Here is a 24,802-nt window from a genome sequence, read left to right on the forward strand (position 1 = left end):
ACAGCATTTCTTCTCTTTGGCCAGAAAGGAAATTTGAAAGTCTCAGACCTAGGAATGTATGTAACACATTTTTATATTCAGGATTTATGTAGTCCCCATGAAATGTTGCCAGTGCAAGAGGTTAAGGACTATTGCAATGACTCTGTGAACCCAATCCACAACAATAACCAAAAGAGAGGGCATTAGTAAAATGTTCAGGGAACAATCTAAGGCCAAAGATCATCAAATCTTTCAACCCAGGCAGTAGCTAATTCATTGCCTGGAGGTACAAGATCTCTTCCCATAACATAGGGAGAGAAATTAAAAAGGAAAGAAAAAAAAAAAAAAAAACACCTTTTCAATGCAGAGGTAATACAATGACTCAAGGATATTACCAAATGTCAAGCTTTCCTGTAAGTTATATTAGAACATAGAAAGTGCTTAGTGGAGTACAAATGGTACAGCAATAAGAAAGTCCAACATGAAATAAAAGTAATAGTAAAAAACAACCACAGCACATGTCTTCGAGTAACTGAGGGCAGCCTGGCATAGCTCAAAAAGCATGCATGCTCTCTGAAGTCAGACAGCTCAGTTTACATCTCTCCATGGCCACTTACTGCCTAGGATCTTCATTAAATTCTTTAATCGCTATATGAGTCAGTTTCCTCATTTGGAAAGTGAGGATAATAATTCCTATCTTGCAGGTTTGCTGTGAGGATTAGAGGTAATGGATGAGGTTCCTTCTTATCAGTGTATTTATTACCTGCAACCCTGCAGTCAGGAGATGGTGCAGGGATGAATAATTCCTCAGATCATGAAAACAATCACGAAAGAACTGACCTCATAACACTGATATCCACTCAAGCATTTTCCCTACCTTAACACTAGCATCATTCTTGGTTTGTTTCAAATTATTTGATGATCTTCAGCTGATTATTTGAAGTTTACAATACCTTATGCAATTAGAGTGCTCATTGATAGTACATTAATAATGTATATCTTAAAGTACAGAATTTCATGAAGCACATAAAAATGCTGATGAAGTACTGGAGAGAGACATAGATTAGTGCCAGATTCTACCTGTTCAAATACTAGATACATAAGTTACTGAATGCATAAACTTGAATGAGTACATTAACTTTTCTGTGCCTTAGTTTCCCCATCTATACAATGAAAATGATAATACTATTTACTGCAAGGCTTTTGTTATGAGAATTGAATAAAGGAAATATTTGGTAAGTCATAATAAATACATCAGTATTTACTAAGTAATCAATGTTAAAAACAAACAAACAAACAAAAAACCAACAACACACACACACAACCAAATAACTCCATAGCAAAGCCATTCAAAATGAAGTGGAATGATTCAAAACTGGAGAAAACCCAGAAGACTCATGACAGGATAGAAACAAAAGCAGATAATGACTTGATGATCACAGAAGTTGAGAAGCATTTGCAAAAATGGATGAAGTGCAGGATCATTTTCCTATAAAAAAAAAAAAAAAAAAGTGGCCATGTTTGTTACTGGGCGGCTCACGTCGAAGATGAGTGTGTGGTAGCTGGCTTCCCAGATGGCACCCAAGAAGCCCCACTTCCTAGTATTCACACCCCATGTCATCCCCACCTCCCATATTTAGCAGGGTGGGTCTGTGCAACTGAGAGTGGAAGGGATGGTATGAAACTTTCAAGATCAGGTTGTAGAAGACACAACCTGCTTTTTTCTTATTCATTCTCTTGCCCATTCGGTCAGTCTCTCCAGTCTCTCACGCTGGGGAAGACAGTTGTCATCCCACAGCAGGTCTCTGGGGAATCCAGGTGGGAAGGATCTGAGTGAGGCCTTTGTCCAAAAGCCTGAGAAGAACCAAGGACACCTGCTAACAGCCATGTGAGCTTGAAATCAAACCCTCCAACCCTGAGATACCTTCCAATGACTGCAGCCACTTTGACAACTTGCCTACAACCTCGTGACAGAGGCTGGGCCAGAACCGTCTGGCTAGGTTGCTCCAACCTGCCCCACCAAAACTGTGTGAGATACTGAATGTTAGTATTTTGTAGCTACTGAGTTTGGGGTTATTTGTGATGCAGCAATACATTATTAATACAGGATTAATACAGGAGTGTGATATTTTGCAAACTTAAAGAAAAAAATTACACCTCCCATATAGATATAATTTACAGTGTTCTGAAAATTAGCAGATACTTGCAACTTTCACTTTTCAAGACAAAACGAAAACTTTTCAAACTTTAAAAAACTATGTAATGAATAATTTTGATTCCCTGTTAACCTACAAAGACTTATATAATCTGTGTGCTTCTTACTTATCCCATCTTCTACTCTCTCCCTCTTTTTCTTCACTTCATGTACACTGACTTCTTTTTTATATTTCTGGAACATGTCAGGCATGCTTTCACCTCAAGGCCTTTGCACTGATTATTCCTTCTATCTTAGTTTCTCTTCCCCAAATATCTGAATATTTCACTCTCACCTCCTTCAAGTCTTTGTTCAAATATCTCCTTCTCAGTGAGGTCTATCCGTAACACCTGATTTAAAATTCAACCCCAGCCCTTTACACTCCTGATTCTTCTTATTCAATTGTATTGCCTCATAACACTTCTACTCATTTTTCTGTGCATCCTTTTCACTGGATGCCAGTTTCATGAGGGTGGAAATTTTGTCTCTTTAATCATTCATGCACTAATGGATCTTCATTACATAGAACAATACCTGACACTTAATAGATGGTCAATAAGTATTTGATGTGAGCTTAGAAAGTAAATTTAGTTCCATGGCTTTTTTACAGTTCCACTTATGCTTGGGTAAGGATGACTGCCTGTTACTAAATTTTCTGACTCAGTAGGTTGTCAATAAACAGTAGCTATGATCTGAATACAAACCTTTGGTTTTTATTTTTTTGCGTTTTTTTTAAAGGTATTAGCTTCAATGATTTACAAGTAATAGCTAGGTGCAGAAGACTACCGAGTTGACATGAACGGATCTGTGAACTTACTGTCTAAAGAAGTCTTTATCACCATATATTCCAAGAGCAATATATCTTCTGGAACATGCATGTACAAAAGCTTCCAAGTCTTTACTTTTAATGCCCAGAACAAATGTACTTTATTTTTATTACCAATTTTGCATCAGATAATAGCTTGACTCACGGTACCTAGGTAAACACTAAAGACATAAATCAGATGATGGTTCTAAAAAGTTTAAGAGGGTCATGACATCCATTCTGAAGACTTCCGGGAGCCTTGTATGGAAAGGGTTATTATAGAAAGGCCCAGTAGAGCTGCCTTCATGGATCTGTGGCCTGAGCAGTCACACAAAACCCTGTGCTTAGAAAGACCCAGCGCTTGGTTTAACGTTCTACTGCTCCTGTCTTGGAATTCCTAATAATATAGGAAGAAGGGGCCTTCATTTTCATTTTACTGAGTATGCTAATTATGCAGCTGGTCCTGAGGTCCAATAATATTAAACTGACTACCTACTTTTCAAGGAAATAAGCAGAGATGCAATGACCAGAAAGGAATATAAAATTCCTTTGAGGTAGATAGCCCAGCCCTCTTCCCAGTTTCCCTTGTAGGAGGAAAACTGGAGAAACAGGAGCAGTGAGTGGTGCACTTCTTGCCACTCAGTGGTGGCCTGTGCTACCAGCAGCAGCCACAGCCCCTGGGAGCTCATTAGAAAAGCAGAATTAGGATTCACTCCAGAACCATTTCCTGTGCAGAATTTGCATTTCCTGTGCACTGTTTTTTACATGATTTCTTTTTAAAATTGTTATATTTCAATTGCAGTTGACACTCAATATTATTGTATGATTGTTTTAGGTGCCTTGTGCACTTTAAATTTGAGAAACAGAGCTACTGTTTCAAGAGCCATTCGGGGCCTGTGAAAATAGGCATTTGAAGTCACCTAGTCTCTTCAAAAGGGGTTTTCTCCCCTCCCACCAGAGCATCCTCAACCTGAGCTGCTGCCAGATTAGATGTTAACTGATTTGAACATTACTTTTGTCCTTTCTGTGGCCCATTCTCTAGGATTGGGTTCATATGAAGTGAAAATGTTTTAAAAAATAATAAAAACAAGAAGAAAGCATGAAAATGGGATATTCAGAACTAAGCTGAGCAGGTGGAAAGCAGTGTAACAACAATAAAATGGGGGTGGGATGCCTTAAAAATAAAATAAACAGCTAACCCTGAGCACTTAAAATGTGCCAGGCATCATGCAGAGTGTTTTATGTGGGTTGCTTTATTTAAATTTCACCACAAAATAAGAAAGAGGTACTATATCTTCCTGTGCATCTGGAGAAACAGACTTTGAAAGTTTCAAAATGGCTGTAATATACTAAATCAATAAATTGGGCACTATTTCCACATCCGTACATTTTTTTGCAACATACAGTAAACAAACATCTGCTGAGTGAATATCTCCGTGTAAATTCGCAAAGCATTTCAGAGTTAGTTTCCTAGCAGGAGCAGGAGGGACCATTGCAGAAACAGCAGGATTAAGGTCAAGTTAAGGTCAACTACTGCCTGAATCTTTCCATTTAAGATAAAAGGAAGACAAGTAAAGGACTTAATTCTGGACGTGCAGGTCACCCCAGTTTGTATGTCCATGTCCTGTATGAAGAAGGAGTCCCAGGCACGTGGCCAAGTGCCTTATGCTTCTTCCCCCAAAAAGCAGGGAGAAGCTCCACGATCGGCAGCTAAGCGGACTCCCAGGTACAGAGCATGGGAACTCAGCGAGCGTCTTCAGTCAGCTTGAACACACACCCCGTTGTGCTGCTCCCGCCCCGCAAACCCTGGGAGGAGGGGCCGAGGAATCGAAAGGAAACCCTTGGGGCGGGTGGCGCCTGGGGCCTGGGCTGGGGCATGGAGCTGCGGGCGCTCTGGCTGCTCTGCTGCTGCTGGTTCTGGTGCTACGGCAGAGGCCACGGAGCCGGTCCCGGTGCCACCTTCACCCCGACGGGACCTCGGAGCAGCGAGCAACAGGCAGCCGCCTTCCGGGTACCGAGCGCGCCCCCCTGTTTGTTTCTTTCTGGTCCTTTCCTGTCCTGAGTCTGGGCTGGGGCCGAGGGGCCTCCGAGCGCGGAGATATCTGGGGATCCCCTCGCCTGCGGTTCTGGGACTTGCTGGAGTTTCTGAGCTGGGGTTACACCCCCCAACTTCTCCCTGCGTCCCCCACGTGCCTGGCTCTCGCACTCTCCCATGCCTTTGCTAACCCCAAGATTTGATTTTCCAAAGAAGTTTTGCCGCTGTGGATTTCTATGATCCGTCCCAAGTGATCAATGGATAGGTCCAAAGTATTCTTGCTTAGAAGCTGCCCTTTTAGCAGAACCCCTGGCGGTTCTCACTGTCTCCCAAGCTGCCTCATTTCAGTTACAGGAACCAGAGGCGTTAGAAACCTGCCATGCTTCTTCCGGAGGGGGGCGCTGGTCACCTCCTTCTGGGATCGGAATTGTCTAAAGTTGCCTGCATTGGGCAAGCTGGGAGAACCCTGCCCATGTATGATTTTCCTGAACTGGGGCTCCGTAGACTCGTGCACCAGCTTATTAAAAGTTCACCTGACTTGGTGGAGACTGATTTAGAGAAAGGGAAAGCACTTATTTCTTTTTCAGATTGTTTTGAAAAGGCTTCATCAATAGGTTTAGGTTTTACCCCAGCATTAAAACTCTGGAACAGACAGAGAGCTAAATATAAATAAGGTTGATTAGAGAGTTTTAAGACAAAATATTGATGGATGTCAAACGACATGTTTTTCCTAGTTTTATAATCATAAGATAATTTCCTCAAGTTCTTTGGCCCTGGGACCTGGTATGTGTTATTGTCACTCATTCAATTAAACACATTCAGTCAAAACAAAGGAAAAATAAAAAAATAAAACATGTAAAGGTATTTATTTTTCATCATGTCTGTTTAAAGGCTGTTTTGATTTATCAGTTCCCAGATTTCTAGTATGTGATCCATTTGTTTTTCAAACTTTTGCACCTTTCAAAACTGCTAATATGTTTCCTATGTATTCTGCAAAACTTGATATCTTTTTTATTATTTTTTTAAAATATATTTTATTGATTTTTTTTACAGAGAGGAAGGGAGAGGGATAGAGAGTTAGAAACATCGATCAGCTGCCTCCTGCACACTCCCTACTGGGGATGTGCCTTTGACCAGAATCGAACCTGGGACCTTTCCTGGTTACTTCAGCTCAAGGATGGCCAATCAAGACTTGCAGAGAAAATGAATCCTCTGAATTACTTAGCAGTAGCCATCTCTGGCTTATATTGGTTACTTGATGTATATATAATTGCTTTGCATTCCAGTTCTGTTCTTTGTAGTTATACCTCTCCTCTCCAAATTATATTCAAAGCTCTGATTCATCAGGATTATTTTTAAATGCCTGAATCTCAATGACTGTTTATTATTATTGATTGGCAATTCTTCCATGCATGTTCAGTAAGGAAGAAATAAGATTATGATTATTTCCAGAGATAATTTGCTTAAAAATAAACACCTTAAAGCTATTAAGGACATGATGTACATGAAATGTCATTTATATATTTATTCAGCAACAGGTACTAATTAAGCATATATTGTGTGCCAGGCATGTGGGGAACACAGTGATAAATGCCAGATAGGCCTTGTCCTCATTTTGCTTATGGGCTTAAGAAATAGACACACAATAAACAGATAAGAGCATAAAAAATATAGAAGAAATAGAGTTTGAAATGTACAAAATGGTGGTCCCTTGAATATTTCATTTATGCTGCACAATTGGTAGTATGAGGAAATTGAGGCATGTTCATGTAAAAGACATGATTATCACAAAAACAGAAATCTGTAAATAATGGTCATATTTCCCCTCCAGATAGGCAAACAAACCTATCTTCCTGGACCATTTCCAGGATTCCATCTCACAAAGCTTTGTGCCCTAAATGAGAGAGGGATTCTATAAAGCTCAAATAGAATCAGGTTTATTTGTTATTTCCTCATTCCCTTTCCCATGTTTCATTACTTAGTGCTCAGAAATACAAAGATAAAGAAGACACACTTTCCAAATGGATAATTGCTTCTTTGCATGAGTGTCTATTGGTGACTGTTTCCACTAGTACATAGTGCTTATTTGCAATTTATTTTCTTGTTTCCACTATGTTAAACAAACATATATTTAGTGCTCTCCGCGTGCTTATTGGGAACAAATTACAAATGGATAAGATATGTCTTTCCCAGTCTCAAAAATGTCCCTGAAGTCAGATAGCAGTTCTAACACAAAGCATTTATTAATATGATCCCATTATCTTTTCCAACCTTTCATTGTGATCTGCCACAAATAAGTCAGAGCTTGACTTTTACACCTGAAGAATATCTTCAAGTTAGTTATACACAAATTGCCTTGGAAAGTTAACACAGGTGATATAAATTACCTTTTTTTTTTCCCTTTTAGGAAAGTCTTAATAGACATCGACACTTGAATTCTTTATTTCCTAGAGAAAATTCCACTGCCATCTATGGAATAAATCAGTTTTCATATTTGTTTCCTGAAGAGTTTAAAGGTATGGTGTAGTGATGCCATTAGTTGATTGGTTTCCTGATTTTAACTGGTTTACTTAATTTTTGAGGAATTGTTTAATTGTGAATCTAGAACATTGAGTAATAGTTAATAATTTATTAAATACTTACTAGGTATCAAGCATGGACCAGGTGCTGACAGAAAAATAAATTTACGGTCACTCTTCTAATTATTGCTTAAGAACTAAATATTATATACATAGACACTTCCATGTTGCTGTAAGGGACAGTGAGCACCTTATTCCTTCTGTGGTTTTTATTGCTGTTTCTATTCAAGTCGCCCATGATTCCATGGGTTATGATAAAACAAATGATACCAATTACACTCAGTTTCATCATTTACTTGGTTCTTTCAAACAAGTAATTTTCTGTGACAGCTTCAGCCCTATTGTAGGAATTCTTATCTTTTATAGCTTTCAGTTGACTGTGTTTCATGTTATGGAAAAGCACATAGAAAAATCATAAATGGCAGGCTCTCTTACAAAGCTACTGTTTCTTTTGAAACGTTCCTCCAAAAAAAGAACCCCAAGGGGCCCTTTGTATAATATAATATTGTTGTCTTTTCATTTCATATTTCTACTCAGCTATTTATTTAAGAAGCAAAACTTCCAGATTTCCCCGCTACTCCCCAGAAGTGCCAATGCTCATTTCCAACATGTCTTTGCCATCAAGATTTGACTGGAGAGATAAGCATGTTGTAACACAAGTGAGAAACCAGCAGGCAGTAAGTTCTAAGGTTTTGTTCTTTTTAATCATCTGAGCATGGGGAGTCACCTTTGAGGTCAAGTTCACTTAGACTTGCAATGGAACCCTCATTCCTCTAGGTAAAATCACACCCCATTCATTCAAAAAATGGCAGTAAAATGAGACTCTGTTGGAGTGGGAGGCAGATGTCAAAACCCGACTTTCTTTCTGAGATAAGCCTTCCTTGTATTCTCTCACTAATGACTTGCCACCAGCACACTGGCTCAGGGTGCTTCCCAGTAGCTGTCACAGTTACCAAACCTTCTGTAGAACAGCAGATGGAGGGCTGGAGAGGGTACACTTGACTACTAAATGAGAAATGACACTGAAAAAGTAGCAGGATACCAGATACACTAACCAACAGGGTGGCCTGATCTCTTAGGTTCTCAGGCCTCATCCCTTGAGCTCCAGTGGAAAACCCCGTCCCCTAAAGGATCATACGCTTTCTATCTGTGACCCTTAGAAATGCCGTCTATTTTGCTATAATGTGACATATACAGACATTCCTAAAAATCACCACCAGTGCAAACCCCTGCAGTAAAAACAAAAGGTGTTATGAGAGAAATTAGCTTAGAGTACAGCATTAAAAAATGTGTCACACTAAGTGACACACTTAAAAAAAGATAGAAGACAGTAAATTTGCAGCACAGGGAATGTCAGCTGACAGGAAAGTCAGTTACCTAACCACGTGGCTATAGTCTCAATTTTTCTGCAGTGAAAACCTCAACAGGTCATTCATCCTCCCCTGGCTATTTTTTCCAATTGCAGTTGACATACAATATTATATTACTTCCAGGTGTACAACATAGTGATTAGACATTTGTATAACCTACGAAGTGATCACCTAGATAAATCTAGTACACATCTGACAGTATGGCAAGTATTCTGGACCCAGCAGTTTCCCAGTCACCATTTATTTAGGGCAAGCATGTCAAATTCAAAGGTTAACACGGGCCAAATAAATAAGGTTTAAGTTTATGTGGGCGGCAAAAAAAACAAAAGCCTCAATTTTCTTAGAAACGTAGGTTTATTTCGATAGAGATACACTGAATACAAAGGGCTGAAATAAATGAGTAATCCTATCTAATAAAAGGGTGATATGCAAATTGACCATCACTCCAACACACAAGATGGCCACCCCCATGTGGTCAAAGATGGCTGCCCCCATGTGGACACAAGATGGCCACCACAAGATGGCCGGCAGGGGAGGGCAGTTGTGGGTTATCAGGCCAGCAGGGGAGGGCAGTTGGGGAAAACCAGGCCTGCAGAGGAGGTCAGTTAGGGGTGACCATGTCTGCAGGGGAGGGCAGTTGGGAGTGACCAGGCCTGCAAGGGAGGGCAGTTGGGGGGACCAGGCCTGCAAGGGAGGGCAGTTGGGGGGACCAGGCCTGCAAGGGAGGGCATTTAGGGGTGACCAGGCCTGCAGTGGAGAGCAGTTAGGGGCAATCGGGACAGCAGGGGAACAGTTAGGCATCGATCAGGCTGTCGGGAGTGGTTAGGGGGTGATCAGGCTGGCAGGCAGAAGCAATTAGGGGCAATCAGGCAAGCAGGCAAGCGAGTGGTTGGGGCCAGCAGTCCTGAATTGTGAAAGGGACGTCCAACTGCGAGGTGTGATCAGGCCTAAACGGGCAGTCGGGCATCCCTTGAGGGGTCCCAGATTGGAGACGGTGCAGGCTGGGCTGATGGACACACCACCCCACACGAATTTTGTGCACCGGGCCTCTAGTTGTTAACATAAAATAATAGAACATTTTAATAAAAATTAATATTTTTTCTTGAACATTAACTCACCAGGTAGTGAATAACTGCAAAACTAATAAGCATAATGCAAATAAACCTATTTTTCTTGTTCTCAGAAAGCGAAATATTTCCTATTGTGCACACCAAACAAGTCAGTCCAAGACTAATGATGTGTCAATCAGCTGCTAAAATATTCGCTGCTAGTATTAGTGGAGAGAAATGGTGTGCCTGCATCTAAGGCACATAAGGGAAATGAATGCAACACAATTATTAATCAGTCATTAGCAAACATTGTATTGCCTTATTAAAAATTATGTATAATAGGATATTGTAAAAATTAAGGCGCAAAGTTTTTTTTTTTTTTTCTTTTCAAGTTTTTATTAAGGTATTATATGTGTACATATCTTACCATTGCCCCCACCCCCACCCCACTCCCATACATGCCCTCACCCCCCAATGTTTTGCATCCGTTGGTTACTCTTATATACATGCATATAAGTCCTTCAGTTGATCTCTTATTTCCCCCACCTCTCCCTAACCTTACCCCTGTAATTTGACAGTCTGTTTGATGCTTTACTGCCTCTGTAACTATCTTTTTGTTCATCAGTTTATAATGTTTTTCATTATCCCCAAATGAGTGGGATCATGTGGTATTTTTCTTTCATTGACTGGCTTATTTCACTTAGCATAATGTTCTCTAATTCCATCCAAGTGCCTACAAATGGTAGTAATTCCTTCTTTTTTACGGCAGCATAGTATTCCATTGTGTAGATGTACCATAGTTTTCTGATCCAGTCATCTGCTGATGGGCACCTAGGCTGTTTCCAAATCTTAGCTATTGTAAATTGTGCTGCTATGAACATAGGGGTGCATATATCCTTTCTGATTGGTGTTTCTGGTTTCTTAGGATATATTCCTAGGAGTGGGATTACTGGGTCAAATGGGAGTTCCATTTTCAGTTTTTTGAGGAAACTCCATACTGTTCTCCACAGTGGCTGCACCAGTCTGCATTCCCACCAGCAGTGCACGAGGGTTCCTTTTTCTCCGCATCCTCGCCAACACTTGTCGTTTGTTGATTTGTTGATGATAGCCATTCTGACAGGTGTGAGATGGTATCGCATTGTTGTTTTGATTTGCATCTCTCGGATAATTAGTGACTTTGAGCATATTTTCATGTGTCTCTTGGCCTTCCTTCTGTCTTCTTTCGAAAAGATTCTATTTAGGTCCGTTGCCCATTTTTTTATTGGATCCTTTATCTTCCTTTTATTAAGTTGTATAAGCTGCCTGTAGATGTTGGAAATTAAACCTTTATCAGTGATACCATTTGCAAATATGTTCTCCCATACAGTGGGGTTTCTTGTTGTTTTGTTGATGGTTTCTTTTGCTGTGCAAAAGCTTTTTATTTTGATGTAGTCCCATTTGTTTATTTTCTGTTTGGCTTCCATTGCCCTAGGGGCAGTATCACGGAAAAAGTTCTTTTGGCATATGTCTGAGATTTTGCTGCCTGTGGATTCCTCTAGTATTTTTATGGTTTCCCGTCTTATATTTAAGTCCTGTACCCATTTTGAGTTTATTTTTGTGTATGGTGTAAGTTGGTGATCTAGTTTCATTTTTTTGCATGTATCTGTCCAATTTTCCCAACACCATTTATTAAAGAGGCTGTCTTGACTCCATTGTATGCTCATGCCTCCTTTGTCAAATATTAAATGCGCATATTGGTTTGGGTCGATATCTGGATTCTCTATTCTGTTCCATTGATCTATATGTCTGTTCTTGTGCCAGTACCAGGCTGTTTTGAGGACAGTGGCTTTGTAATACAGCTTGAAATCTGGTATTGAGATCCCTCCTACTTTATTCTTCTTTCTCAGGATTGCTGTGGCTATTCGGGGTCTTTTTTTATTCCAGATGAATTTTTGGAGAGTTCTTTCTAGGTCTGTGAAATACGCCGTTGGTATTTTAATGGGGAGTGCATTGAATCTATAGATTGCTTTGGGTAGTATGGACATTTTAATGATGTTGATTCTACCAATCCATGAACATGGTATGTTCTTCCATCTGTTTACATCTTCCTCTATCTCTTTTTTCAGTGTCCTGTAGTTTTCCGCATATAGGTCTTTTACCTCCTTGGTTAGGTTTATTCCTAAGTATCTTAATTTTTTTGGTGCGATGGAAAATGGGATTGCTTTTTTAGTCTCTCTTTCTGTAAGTTCATTGTTGGTGTATAGAAATGCCATAGATTTCTTGGTGTTAATTTTGTATCCTGCTACATTGCCGAATTCATTTATTAAGTCTGTTAGTTTTTTTGATGGAGTCTTTCGGGTTTTTTATGTACAATATCATGTCATCTGCAAATAAGGACAGCTTTACTTCTTCTTTTCCAATTTGGATGCCTTTTATTTCTTCTTCTTGTCTAATTGCAGTGGCTAATACTTCCAGTACTATGTCAAACAGGAGTGGTGAGAGTGGGCATCCCTGTCTTGTTCCTGTTCTTAGGGGAAATGGTTTTAGTTTTTGCCCATTGAGTATGATGTTAGCTGTGGGTTTATCATATATAGCTTTTATTATGTTGAGGTATGATCCTTCTATTCCCACCTTGTTGAGAGTTTTTAAGGCGCAAAGTTTTTATTAAAACGTTTCTTACATACCATTATATTGGCTGGGACACAAAAATATTCGTTGTGGGCCACATGTGGCCTGCGGGCCACGAGTTTGACACGGTTGATTTAGGGCGATGTTTTTTATTTCTCAGATTCTATATTTATTGTTGTCAATTAGATTTTACCAACAAATTATTTGCTTTGTTACTGGATTCATAATCAAGTGTGAAATAGTCTGACATCTAATCCTCCCAGGAGTGTCTGCATTGTATTAAAGGGGAACTTTTCATTAGGATTCTTTAATTAAAGGAGTATCCTAGAGAGATATCTTTGAGCAGGCCCTCCAGGGGATGCCAAAGGTAGATTAACTAAAGCTAGCTATAGGTATGGTATCAGCAACCTGTTTTCATGTTTCTCAATGGGTGAAGATTCTGAGGTCTAGTCCCTTAGTGAATATTTTCTATGCCATAGGCACTAGAGATACGGACTTAAGTATGGCCACTTAAAGCCATGAAGTTGCTCAAAACTTCACTCCACAAAGACAGCCAGTTGTTCTTTCTTTCTTTGCCTAACTCTACAGCACATGGTCCTATGACTAGGATATTTCCACCCAATTCCAAATCTCACTCTCATGGATCTATCTTTCTTATGTATAATCCTTGATATAATTTGCTTTCTCCCTCCTTTCTTTCAGGACCAACCCTTTTATTCTTTTGTTCTAGTTTGTCCAGTAAAAGCAAGTAAATAGATCCAGAATCGGAAAGATTGCCAGCCGACATTTGAATGAGGAATGGCTAACATGAATTTCTATCATTAGAACATTTCATGTGTATTTATAATTGACATATGCTGGCACCTTGATAGCCTGAAATGTAACTCATTCAACTCCTGTGTCCATCAAATAATGAGTATAACAGATAAGACATACATCGACATACATCTTCACCCCCACCTCAACTTATCACCTCCTTTGGGGCGGAGATGGTGGACGACACAGAAGCATACTATCTGGGGAAACACAAAAGGGATTGGAGAATGGGATAGGAATTGGTATACTTCTTAGAGACAGATATCTATTTAATGAACTGACTTATCTTTAAAATAGTTTGTTTTCGCATTCTCTAAAATTTGGTTTCGTCTTGCATTGTCTAATTTATAATAACTATACTACCAATTTACTTGTAACTAATCATTGGATTTTGTTTCTCTTAAAAGAGAATTTTGGTTTTCTTTTTTTCAACTTGGAAATTAAGGGGATGAACATTTATATTTTTGTAGGCCTCTAGATTCTGCCCACTTGATTTGATAACTTGTGATATTGAAAAATGTTGGTAAACTTAGTTTGAACATTGTTTGATAATAAATATTATTTTGTTTCTATTTTTAAACAGTGCGGAGGATGCTGGGCTTTCAGTGTGGTAGGTGCAGTGGAATCAGCACATGCAATAAAAGGGAAGCCTTTGGAAGACCTAAGTGTGCAGCAGGTCATTGATTGCTCATATAATAATTATGGCTGCAATGGAGGGTCTACTTTTAATGCTTTGAACTGGCTAAATAAGGTAACTAGTTTCTCAGCCTTTTAAATGCTTTGTTTTCTCTTTTGCTTAGTTAATGTGTGTTCTGAATTCAGATAATTTATTCTCGTTTACTAAATAATGTTTTTAGAAATTTAGATGACCAAAGCTTGAATTAATCAGATTTAAAAATGAATTGCTTCTAGGCAAGTCAATCATCAAGATCAAAGGTTAGAAAATCTTACCTGAGATTTTTTTCCAAAAATTATTTATGTTTCTTTCTGAATATTTCTTAATAGGTAAATGTGTTTGTGGGTTTTTGTTTTGTTTTGCAGATACATGTCACATAGTGACGCAGAAAGGAGAGCATATGAGCAAATGATTACCCTTTCCATAGAATTTCTGAATATTGTTAAAAGGGACAAAGGGATAGCTAATTTTGTAACTCTTTATATAGATGAAGATGTGAGATTATATTGCCAAATCAGTAGCTGAGCCAGAATTGCACCTGTGGTCCTCTGCTTCCCATTGGGCATCCTTACCCACTATACCTCAGTGTCAGTATCCCTCCATATTCTTAGGATACTCTCTGACCTTGTCCTAGATCCAGCATCAATTGTGTGAAACCAGCCAGTGAAGGTGCTTTTATACTTTCTAAAAGGCTGTCAAGCTAGAGTTTCCCAAACTCAAACATCCTTCCCTTATTTATTTGCTAGATTTGAGTCACTGAATGCCAAAAGCTTGTCTATGTTATGGGCGACAATGAATTGCCTGTCTTCTCCCTTTCATAAGCCCAACATTCAGAAGAGGAGGACTGTGTATAAACAACTGTAAACTAAGTGACATATGCCAGATGAAAGGCACAGAGAGAAGTGGATAGGAAAAAATGCTTGATCTAACCATTGCCTGTGCATAAACCATTGTGCTGAGGGAGTCTCAAGACTTACTAACATAGAACCAGTTGACCTATTATAACCTCATGAGAAAGATGACACAGCTTTATATTATTGAATTGATAGAGGTCCAGGGAAGAAAGATCTGGGAATAATAAGAGTAAAGAGAATTACCTAGGATATCCATAACAAACACCTAGAGCTTGAATTTTTAAGAGCTTATTGTTACCCAAAGAATACCCACATGATGAAGGTGTGGCCAAGATGAATCTTAATTATGACACATTGCACCAAGTTCTATTTAAAACAACTGCTTGACAGAGAACACTTTGGGTGATTGTTTTCTTTTAGACGCAAGTAAAACTGGTGAGAGATTCAGAATACCCATTTAAAGAACAGAATGGCCTGTGCCATTACTTTTCTGATTCACATTCTGGATTTTCAATCAAAGGTTATTCTGCACATGACTTCAGGTAAATGTCTTATTCTACTGTGTTTTCCTTCCTATGTCCTAATTTATGATATATTGACTATTTGGAATTGATAACTTGATTGAAGGCTTCACTGCATATTCATAATTGTTTTCATACCTACTTTTTACTAGAGAGACTATCGATCACCATGGAGTGCTATGGATGTTGTTCCTTAAATATGATCTACTTATGTTTCAAGGTGTCATTACAATAGAAATAAACTTAAATTAATACATTTAAATCCAGTGACAGGTATAATTTATATTTACCACCTTCCTCTTACCAAATTTAGGTGTCATAATTACCATTAGTATATTTCAATCTTCCTGTTGAATCAATGGGAAATTGCCGTGTATAGATGCTCCAGCTAATATCAAGCAGTCTGCTTACCAAGAAGCATTTTGGTACACCCTCTATGTTCCTTGCATTTTCAAGGCATCAACTACACTAAAAGCATAAACTGAAACTTTGCATTAAAAACAACTAGGACTGTATGATTGGAGATCGATTGGGTAGCATCCCCTATATAAACACAGGGTGGGTTGTGGGGTAGATAAGGATAGGCTGAGGAAGAGGATTTGTGTCAAAACTTAAAGGGCACATTGACTTTGGACAGGTTCAAGGGAAACAATCATTAAAAAATGCTCTCAAAGCCAGTGGGAGAACCATTGTGGCCATTTAATATAATGCAAGATAGGTGATCAGAGATGATAAGGACAAAGACACAACCAAAACCCGGCTTTATTTATTTATTGTTTAAAATATTGAGGAAGCTTTTCACAGTCTTTCTTTTTTAAAATATATATTTTTATTGATTTCAGAGAGGAAGGGAGAGGGAGAAAGAGATAGAAACATCAATGATGCGAGAGAATAATTGATCAGGGCGTCCTGCATGCCCCGCACTGGGGATCGAGCCCACAGTTGGGCACATGCCCTGACCGGGAATAAACCCTGACCTCCTGGTTCATAGGTTGACACTCAACCACTAAGCCAAACTGGCTGGGCTTTGCACAGTCTTTTGAAACAGAACACAGAGAAATTAAATTCAGATGAGATGATAGACTGACCTCTAAGTTACTGGTACTGAATATAAAAGAATCTCTCCATCCAGATAGAGTCTGCCCATGGGATATGAAGGGAATCAAGGGTGAAATTGGACCCTTGAACCAGATGGAGCCCCTCTAAATAACATAAGTGTGTCAGAGGCTTGGCAGGTTGTCAACAGAGCTCTTGTCCACAACAGGGGCTCTCAGGGGACTCTAGGAACCATATACCAGAAAGTTTCAATTCCACAGATGCAAGCTGTGCTGGATCTATAATAAAAGGTGCAGGGTCACTGAGTACAGTGGTCAGCATCTCCTTTGTGGGCAAAGGTAACGCAGTTCCTAAAATGAGAAAGTGTGCCTCTGTGAGCTCTCAGTTCCTGAGTGTATAAGTGAAGTGTGTGTGCAAGAAGGAATCGGATGTTCAAAATGTCACCAGAAAAAGATTCAGGGAGTCCCTTGTCAGGGTGGCTAATGGAGAAAGTGAGGAAGAAACAAAAGAAGAGGAGGCAGTAGTCGGAGTTGGAGAGGGAGAGAGAGAGAGAATGCAGCGGTCACTGGAGTTGGGCCTGAAACAGGATTTATCCAACCTTTTGGTTAAAAAGGAAGAGATCCCCCAAAGAATCTCTGTGTTTACACTGAACGTCAAGCTCTCTAATAACACAATGCTAAGCTAACTGAGATAGACTGTGCAAGACCTTTCGTTGATTTATTCATTCACTCATTCAAATTGCTACTGAACACTGTTTTAGGTTATGGGGTCCGGCAGTGAACAAAACAGACAGAAACCCTTCCTCGGGACTACGTATATTTTAGTGATGGAGACAGGCAACAAACAAAACAAATGAAACTATGTATGGTATGTTAGATGTAATAATTTCTAAAGAGGACAAAATAAAACAGTTGGGAGGAAGAGGAAACATCAGGGTGAGGGGAGAGGAGTAAACAGTTATGTAAAAGGTGGCTAGGGAGGATATGCCATTTGAGTAAAGACCTGAAGAAGTGTGGGAACTTAACCAGGTAGATATCCAAGGAAATACTATTCTAAGCAGAAGGAACTATAAGTGCAAAGGCCCTGAGACAGAATATGTCTGGCATTTTTAAAGAACAGTGAGGAAGCTAATGTGACTGTAGTGAAGAGAGAATGGAGTAGACTAGTTGGAGATGAGGTAAGAAAGGTTATTCGGTAATAAACTTAGAGCAGAGCATTAGAAAAACAGCCTTGGACATGAGAGATGATAGAGTAATACCACTCACAGAAAATAAAGCCCACAGGATATATTGAGGAATTTTATATGGTAGGTCAGTACGAGAGTCAAGGATGACTACCAACTTTTTGGCCTGAATGACTGAAAGAATGGAATTGAGGCATGAAAGTCTAAGGAACAGATTTAAGATGGAATATGGAGAGTTCAATTGGGACATGTAGAAAGTGACCCTGGGAACCACTGGTAGAGGTATAGGGAAATGAGATAGAACAGGGGAAAATGGGGTTTCTTTATTAAGCAAATTAGTACTGAGGATATGCTGGAACTTAATCCTACTGAGGAACTCTTGGGGCCAAGGTAAAATGAATCTCAGAGTTAGCCAATGCAAGTTGATTTTCATCACCTCCTAAGATTTATTAGTTGAGGGTATGTCTGGGGTATAAGTGGCAGTGGGCTTTTTGAGAGAGAAGGGCCTCAGGTAAAGAGTTGCAGGGTTTCCTTGTTGGAAGCCCAGTGTAAGGACCAGAAGATGTGGGAAGTTCTTCCCCAGCATCTGCCACGATGAGGCATATAGTTTTCCCACCTTCCTTATTGAAAAATTGCCTGTATGATAACTGGACGCTATGGTAGCCAATTGCAAAACTCCACCATCTTCCTTGAAGCTAGACTTAGTCATATGACCAAATTCTAGCCAATGAGATCCATTCAGATATATGCAGAATGTGTGTGCTACTTCTGGGAAATCTTCTCAACAGGAATGCAGCACCTCTCCTTTCTACTTCCTGCTGTCTGGAATATATGTTAAATGGCTAGAGCTCCTGAAGCCATCTTGAACCATTAATTGAACTTGAGAATGGACACCTCACATGACAGAATCCTAATATATAAAAACCCTGGGTCATAATGACCAGTAACCACTGGAGGCTCACCAACTGGAAGTTAGTGCCAGCCCCGCCCCCACGCAAGCAGTAAGGGGCAATCAGGCAGGCAGGCAGAGGGGTTAGGGGTGATCATGTAGGCACACCAGCAGTTAGGGGTGATCAGGTAGGCAGTCAAGTGGTTAGGGGAGATCTGGTAGGCAGACGGCCCCTTGCAGGGCTGGCCCCGCCCCCAAGCAAGTAGTTAGGGGTAATCAGGTAGGCAGTCAAGTAGTTAGGGGTGATCAGGTAGGCAGACCAGCAGTTAGGGGTGATCAGGTAGGTAGGCGAGCAGTTAGGGGTGATCAGGTAGGCAGATGCCCCCTCGCAGGGTCACTTTCTACATGTCCCAGTGGTAGAACACCATAAATTGTGAGACTATAAATTGCAAAGAAAGAAGGAGGCCCAGGCCAGCCAGGCCATTGCACCCCAGCCTGTTGCCTGCAGAGGGAGGCCACTGGTGGTAGGGGACGGGGGGCAGCGCTGCACAGATGGCAAGCAGTGGCAGTGGCGGGGTGGGGCCAGCTGCCTGCAGCCCGGGGAAGGAAAGCCCCGATAGGCCCTGATCTCAGGCCAGGCCTAGGGACCCTACCTGAGGGGTCCCAGATTGTGAGAGGGTGCAGGCCGGGCTGAGGGACACCACCCCCCTCCCCCGAGTGCATGAATTTTCATGCACTGGGCCTCTAGTAATAGCATAAGAGGAGCCTGGGTTCTTGATATCTATTGCAGTCCTGGACTACCAGTTTCCCAGACTTCTTGTCGCCTCCATTACTTAAGTCTTCTGTAATTGCAAGCAAACCTATGTGTATCCATACAAAGATTGAAGTGATCGTTTCAATAAAGTATTCTTACCTTAAAAACTAAACTCCTTAACCAAATATTTTCTCTTTTGGTAGTGACCAAGAAGACGAAATGGCAAAAGCGCTTCTTACCTTTGGCCCTTTGGTGGGGATAGTAGATGCAGTGAGCTGGCAAGATTATCTGGGAGGGATAATACAGCATCATTGCTCTAGTGGAGAAGCAAATCATGCCATTATCATCACTGGGTTTGATAAAACAGGTAAGTGCTGATAAGATTTGATGGATTGCTTTTCAGCTTAAGGTGATTGACAAATCACGTTAACCATATAAAAAGTTAAAATGTGGTCATATATCTAAGTTCTCCTAAGACCTTTACTACTTTTCAGTAGACTTCTGGGTATAACTAACCCCATTGTGTTCCTCCTTATCAATTTTGGTGGATAACTTGTTAGAATGATGATAATTACTGATTTAAATAATGTGCATTTTCCATCTGAAGTATTTAGGACAATTGTTGGGAAAATAGAAGTGCCTATTATTTTATCTAACAATATTTTTTCCTGTCACTAATGCCCTGGAAATGTGTATGTGTTTTCATTCTATGCAAGTTCTGTATTAAGTGAAATGAATTCAAACATATTTTTCCAATAATTGGAGTGAGTGTGACACTAAGTACAGCTCAGGTTTACTTAGCTAGCTTAAGTTAGCATTCTGTTACAGTTTTAATCATTTTGTCAAAGCTACTACACTGATCAAGAAATAAACTAAAAGTAAACATGCATTCACACAAATATGAGTTTTTCGGGGTTTGTTGCCAATATTTGTTTTGTAGGAACTACTCCATATTGGATTGTACGGAACTCATGGGGAAGTTCGTGGGGAGTGGATGGCTATGCCCATGTCAAAATGGGAAGTAATATTTGCGGTGAGTCATGAATTTGTGTTTAAAACTCCAGGCTAAGTGTCAAGGAGGATATTCTGAATATATGGACATCATAAACTTGTCCAATCCATAGTATGTTTCCAACATATTCAAATCACTTTATAATTGATAAAAATAAAATAGTGTTTTAAAGAAGAGGCACTATTGCACATATTCATGTTTTAAAAAGGAAGAAAGACTGTAGTAAAAACAAATATAATAAGCAAAACATAATAAGATAAACTAAAAATTTACCAAAGTTAACTACTTCAAAATCCAGAGGCTTTTGGATTTAAAAATACTCAACTTAGGAGGCTGAAGTTCTCCAAAAAGTCCCCTAGTTCCAATTTTACTTTTTATAAATGTATGAGTTTTTCTTAATTTGTGTATTAATAATACTTGTGCAAAGATTATCAAGAATCACTTTTTCTTTGGATCAAAATTTATGAAAATGTATGAAAAAAGTATTAGGATTGCTTCTGATTTAATATACTCCTCTACACCTGCAAAATTCTAATATAGCACCCATGAATGGAGAAGCTTAAGCAAATACCAAATGTGCTCTTTTATAGAATAACAGTTTTTTATGTGTTAACCATAAGCCAAATTAAAATAGCTAGGTAAGTACTTTAAACTGTATTCTAAAACTTATATCTAAACCTGTATTCTACAATTATTTATCTGGAAAACCAACATATTTTCTGAATCAAGTTAGACTGAAACTATATTGCATATGAGAGCAATCATTTAATTCTCACTATAATTATTTCTAGCATACATATAACTTTTTAAAACATTGGAGAACACTATAAATTGTGAGACTGATAAAGGAGAGTTATAGAAGGTTTGAGAGTTTGTGTTCTGATTCAATTAATGAGTACTGTCTACTGGTTCCATAAAGTAGAATTCATGAGAATTCATAAATGGCCTGTTTTATCACCCCAGTAAAATATTTACATCAATTACCTATTGAAGAGAACAAACATCATAGAAACCTTTAAGCCAGAGTACTAGCAACCCAATCAGGCCCCCACCTTATAACATCATTTGGGGCTTTTACATTGCTAGAACATCCAAATAAATGACTTGGGCCACTCATTGAACCTTTGCTACTATACATAAATTATTTCTAACTGTGATGCCTGGGTCTGGGCTAATTGGTGGCAGTTTTCAAAACCTGGCTCAGTGGTTGAGTGTCGACCTAAGAACCAGGAGGTACGGTTTGATTCCTGGTTAGGGCACATGCCTGAGTGGCAGGCTCCATCCCCAGTGTGGGGCGTGCAGGAAGCGGCCAGTCAATGATTCTCTCTCATCAATGTTTCTATCTCTCTCTCCCTCTCTCTTCCTCTCTGAAATCAATAAAAATATACATTAAAAAAAATCTCTGGCAGGAAAGTTACAAGAACATAATTCAGACATTGGTTCATAGTTGCCTCGATTATGACTCTGCATTCCCCACTACCACCTTTTCCCTGGCCTCCAGCTCTACTGAGGACGAGTTGGAACAATTTCTTCTCTCTGTTTCCTAATTTGATTCTCCAAGGGCATGACTAGTTAGTAATTACACAAGGGTCCAAATTCTTCCTGAAAGTATTTGGTGATCACATTACTCTTAAGAACAATGGTTTAAGATAGATAGCATTTCATGGCCCCAAGAGATTTCACAAATATAGCTATTTACAATGAAATCCAGTCTACAATGAGCTATTTATTACTTTCACCATGATATTGAGATTTATGTTCTTGTGTGCTAAGAAAGCATAGTACAGCCCTTGCCAGTTTGGCTCAGTGGATAGAGCGGACGCCTGTAGACTGAAGGGTCCCAGGTTCAATTCCGGCTAAGGGCACATGCCTAGGTTGCCGGCTTGATCCCCAGTAGGGGGCGTGCAGGAGGCAGCCGATGAATGATTCTCTCTCATCATTGATGTTTCTATCTCTCTAACCCTCTCCTTTCCTCTCTGAAATCAGTAAAAATATTTTTTTTAAAAAGAAAGCATAGTACACGTGATTTATTGAATTTTTGCTAATTAAAGTTCAAATCTTAAAGTTTGAATTTTCAAATTGTATTTAAAATATTTCTGTAAATTATTTTATCACCTCTAAACTATATATATACCATAGAGATTTCACATACCTTCACCTATTCAGTTAGTAAGTCATTTTATGTGTTTTTGTGTATGTGTTTTTGTAGTTTCTTGAAACAAAAATATTAGTCATATCTTCTAATATCTGCTTTTTAGATTGCCATGTTTATACTGACAGCTATAACTGTTAAATTATTTTCTTAGTAGTTGCTAACTTTTTCTGAACCTAAATGAACATTGTTTTAATTTGCTATTTACAAGGCATATAAAGAAGAAATAGACTCCTATTAATACTTTCTTTTTTTCATAGGCATTGCAGATTTTGTTTCTGCTGTATTTGTATGATTAATTGATCAAATCAAGAGACAACTACCAAAATGAAGGTTCCTAATGAAATGTATCATGGTATTTCATTCTCAGCATTATTCACCTTTAGGTTTTAGCAACGACCCACAAAAGGTTCTCGGACCTAGTAGTACTTAAGCCAAGTTATGGCATGTCCCCTTCTTATAAAGAGATGGGCAACCATAGTCAGTAGGAAGAACACCAGCACCATGGCTTGGAAAACAGTTTTCTACTCTGGAGTGAATGTTGGATTAAGATATTTTAGGTCTCTTTACTTTGAAGAGGCTATTATCTGGTTTTGTTTAATTGCTGTTTTTGTTTTTTATTTATTTTCAATGTCATTAAAGAGCTGATAAGAATTTATTTTCCTTGTGGGATATAATTACTGCCTTAACTTACCCCAACATACAAGAATAGCCAACCTAAAGTTATGTGTGCCTCTCAACAATTATACTCTTAGCCCTCTGAGTTGAAATGTCATAAGGATTTTGAAATACCAGTAGCTTTACCTCAACAAAGAGTACTTACTCCTTGAATTTTAGAAAGATCGTGAAGTAAAAAACAAAAGGACAAGACCACTTTTTAAGAGATGGAAATTAAATGACAATAAATTATATGGCAATTATGTGATAAGAAGAGCTCAACTAGCATTGCCTGAGAAAAGATTATTATTTTGATATTTTCATTGTCAATAGGATGCCAATAGACTTCATTTCCTTACTTTGATCTCTTTATATTGAAGGACAATATGTTCCTCCACATTTTCTTACTCTCTTTCTCTTATTCTTTACTGGGACACTCCTAAATTCTCCTGGTGGTTTGACTTCCCTGGCTAAGAAGTCTCATTGTTTATTTTTCATTTCCATTCTACAGCTATTTCTTTTGATCCATCTAAGCCACCAACATCAGGCGCTCACCTTTGTCTTCCTCCCATCATTTGTAGGCAACACCCCTTTCAAAGTCTAATGCCATTAACCTGGGGTATTAGCCAGAATGTGAGTTTCTCAGGCTCTCTGTTTTTTGTGTTTTTGTTTTTGTTTTGTTTTTTGTGGGGTTTTTTCTTTTTTTTTTTTTTCAGTTTTCTGCTTATGTTTCCAGGAATCCCATTCTAACTACTTTTTTATGTGAATCCATTTGGCTTTGACCTGGTTCCTGGTTCTTCATGCCCATGTTCTCTCCCTTGCCTAAGTAATTATGTGTGCCTGTGTAAGAACCTTAGAGCATAAGAGCTGATCTTTTGATTTTACAACTATATTAAATGAGATATATGAGAATATAAGAAAATCTAATCAAATACTACATATGTAAGTATTTCTTCTCTAAAATTCATGGTCACTTCCTAATGTAAAATATATAAACATCAACAACAAAAAACCCACAAAGTTTTAAATGTAGCAGCAACCACTGAAATAATTGAGAACATCCTACTTTTCCTTTTTTCCATTTTTACTTTTAGTTATCCATTCATATTATTAGAAAAATAAAATAAAAAACAAAACACTGTATTTCTTTTTCTTATACCAACCAAAACCAATATCAAAAGATTATGTATTGACTCAGGTTTAGAAATGCTCCAGGAAGACAAATATTGATAGTTTAATTGATTAATATTCTTATTGTCTAAGTTTGCCAAAATAGAATTGTGTTTGTGTTCATTTACTGATTTCTGTGTGATGTAAATGCTCCTCTGATACTCTTTTTCAAATACTAAACATTTTTTTATTACAAAGTGGTTAATACTTCTCAGCTGCTCTGAATTTTTATGACATTTATAATAAAACAACCTATATTTGACTTTGGGTTAAGAAGACTGTGTCCAGAAGTTCATGGCTTACATTTTGTGAACACAATGTTAATTTGCTCTACACTCACACAAGAGTTTGTTCAGTTCCAAATCCACATCCTTACTTTTTGGTTTTCTCCATAGACACCTTAACCTCAGTGTCTCCAATAAACAACAACAAACAAACAAACCA

General features: G+C 38.8%; 1 protein-coding gene across 3 annotated transcripts in view; it reads left to right on the top strand.

Annotated features, from left to right (window-relative positions):
* Positions 1-4,792: 4,792 nt before the first annotated feature.
* The window catches only part of CTSO (cathepsin O), a 39,862-nt gene continuing 19,852 nt past the window's right edge, over positions 4,793-24,802 (top strand). For 2 of the 3 annotated variants that reach the window (XM_080674971.1, XM_080674973.1), the window contains exons 1-7: positions 4,806-4,989; positions 7,421-7,529; positions 8,130-8,269; positions 14,018-14,185; positions 15,385-15,506; positions 19,571-19,734; positions 20,308-20,400. In XM_080674971.1, coding sequence (XP_080531097.1) covers positions 4,855-4,989; positions 7,421-7,529; positions 8,130-8,269; positions 14,018-14,185; positions 15,385-15,506; positions 19,571-19,734; positions 20,308-20,400 — 931 coding nt within the window. In that variant the 5' untranslated portion in view covers positions 4,806-4,854. Of the gene's footprint in view, positions 4,990-7,420; positions 7,530-8,129; positions 8,270-14,017; positions 14,186-15,384; positions 15,507-19,570; positions 19,735-20,307; positions 20,401-22,791; positions 24,630-24,802 lie in introns of those variants that run through there. The other variant, XM_080674972.1, reaches the window with a different exon arrangement.

This window comes from Plecotus auritus, assembly GCF_963455305.1.
Source record: "Plecotus auritus genome assembly, chromosome: 6".
Lineage (NCBI taxonomy): Eukaryota > Metazoa > Chordata > Mammalia > Chiroptera > Vespertilionidae > Plecotus > Plecotus auritus.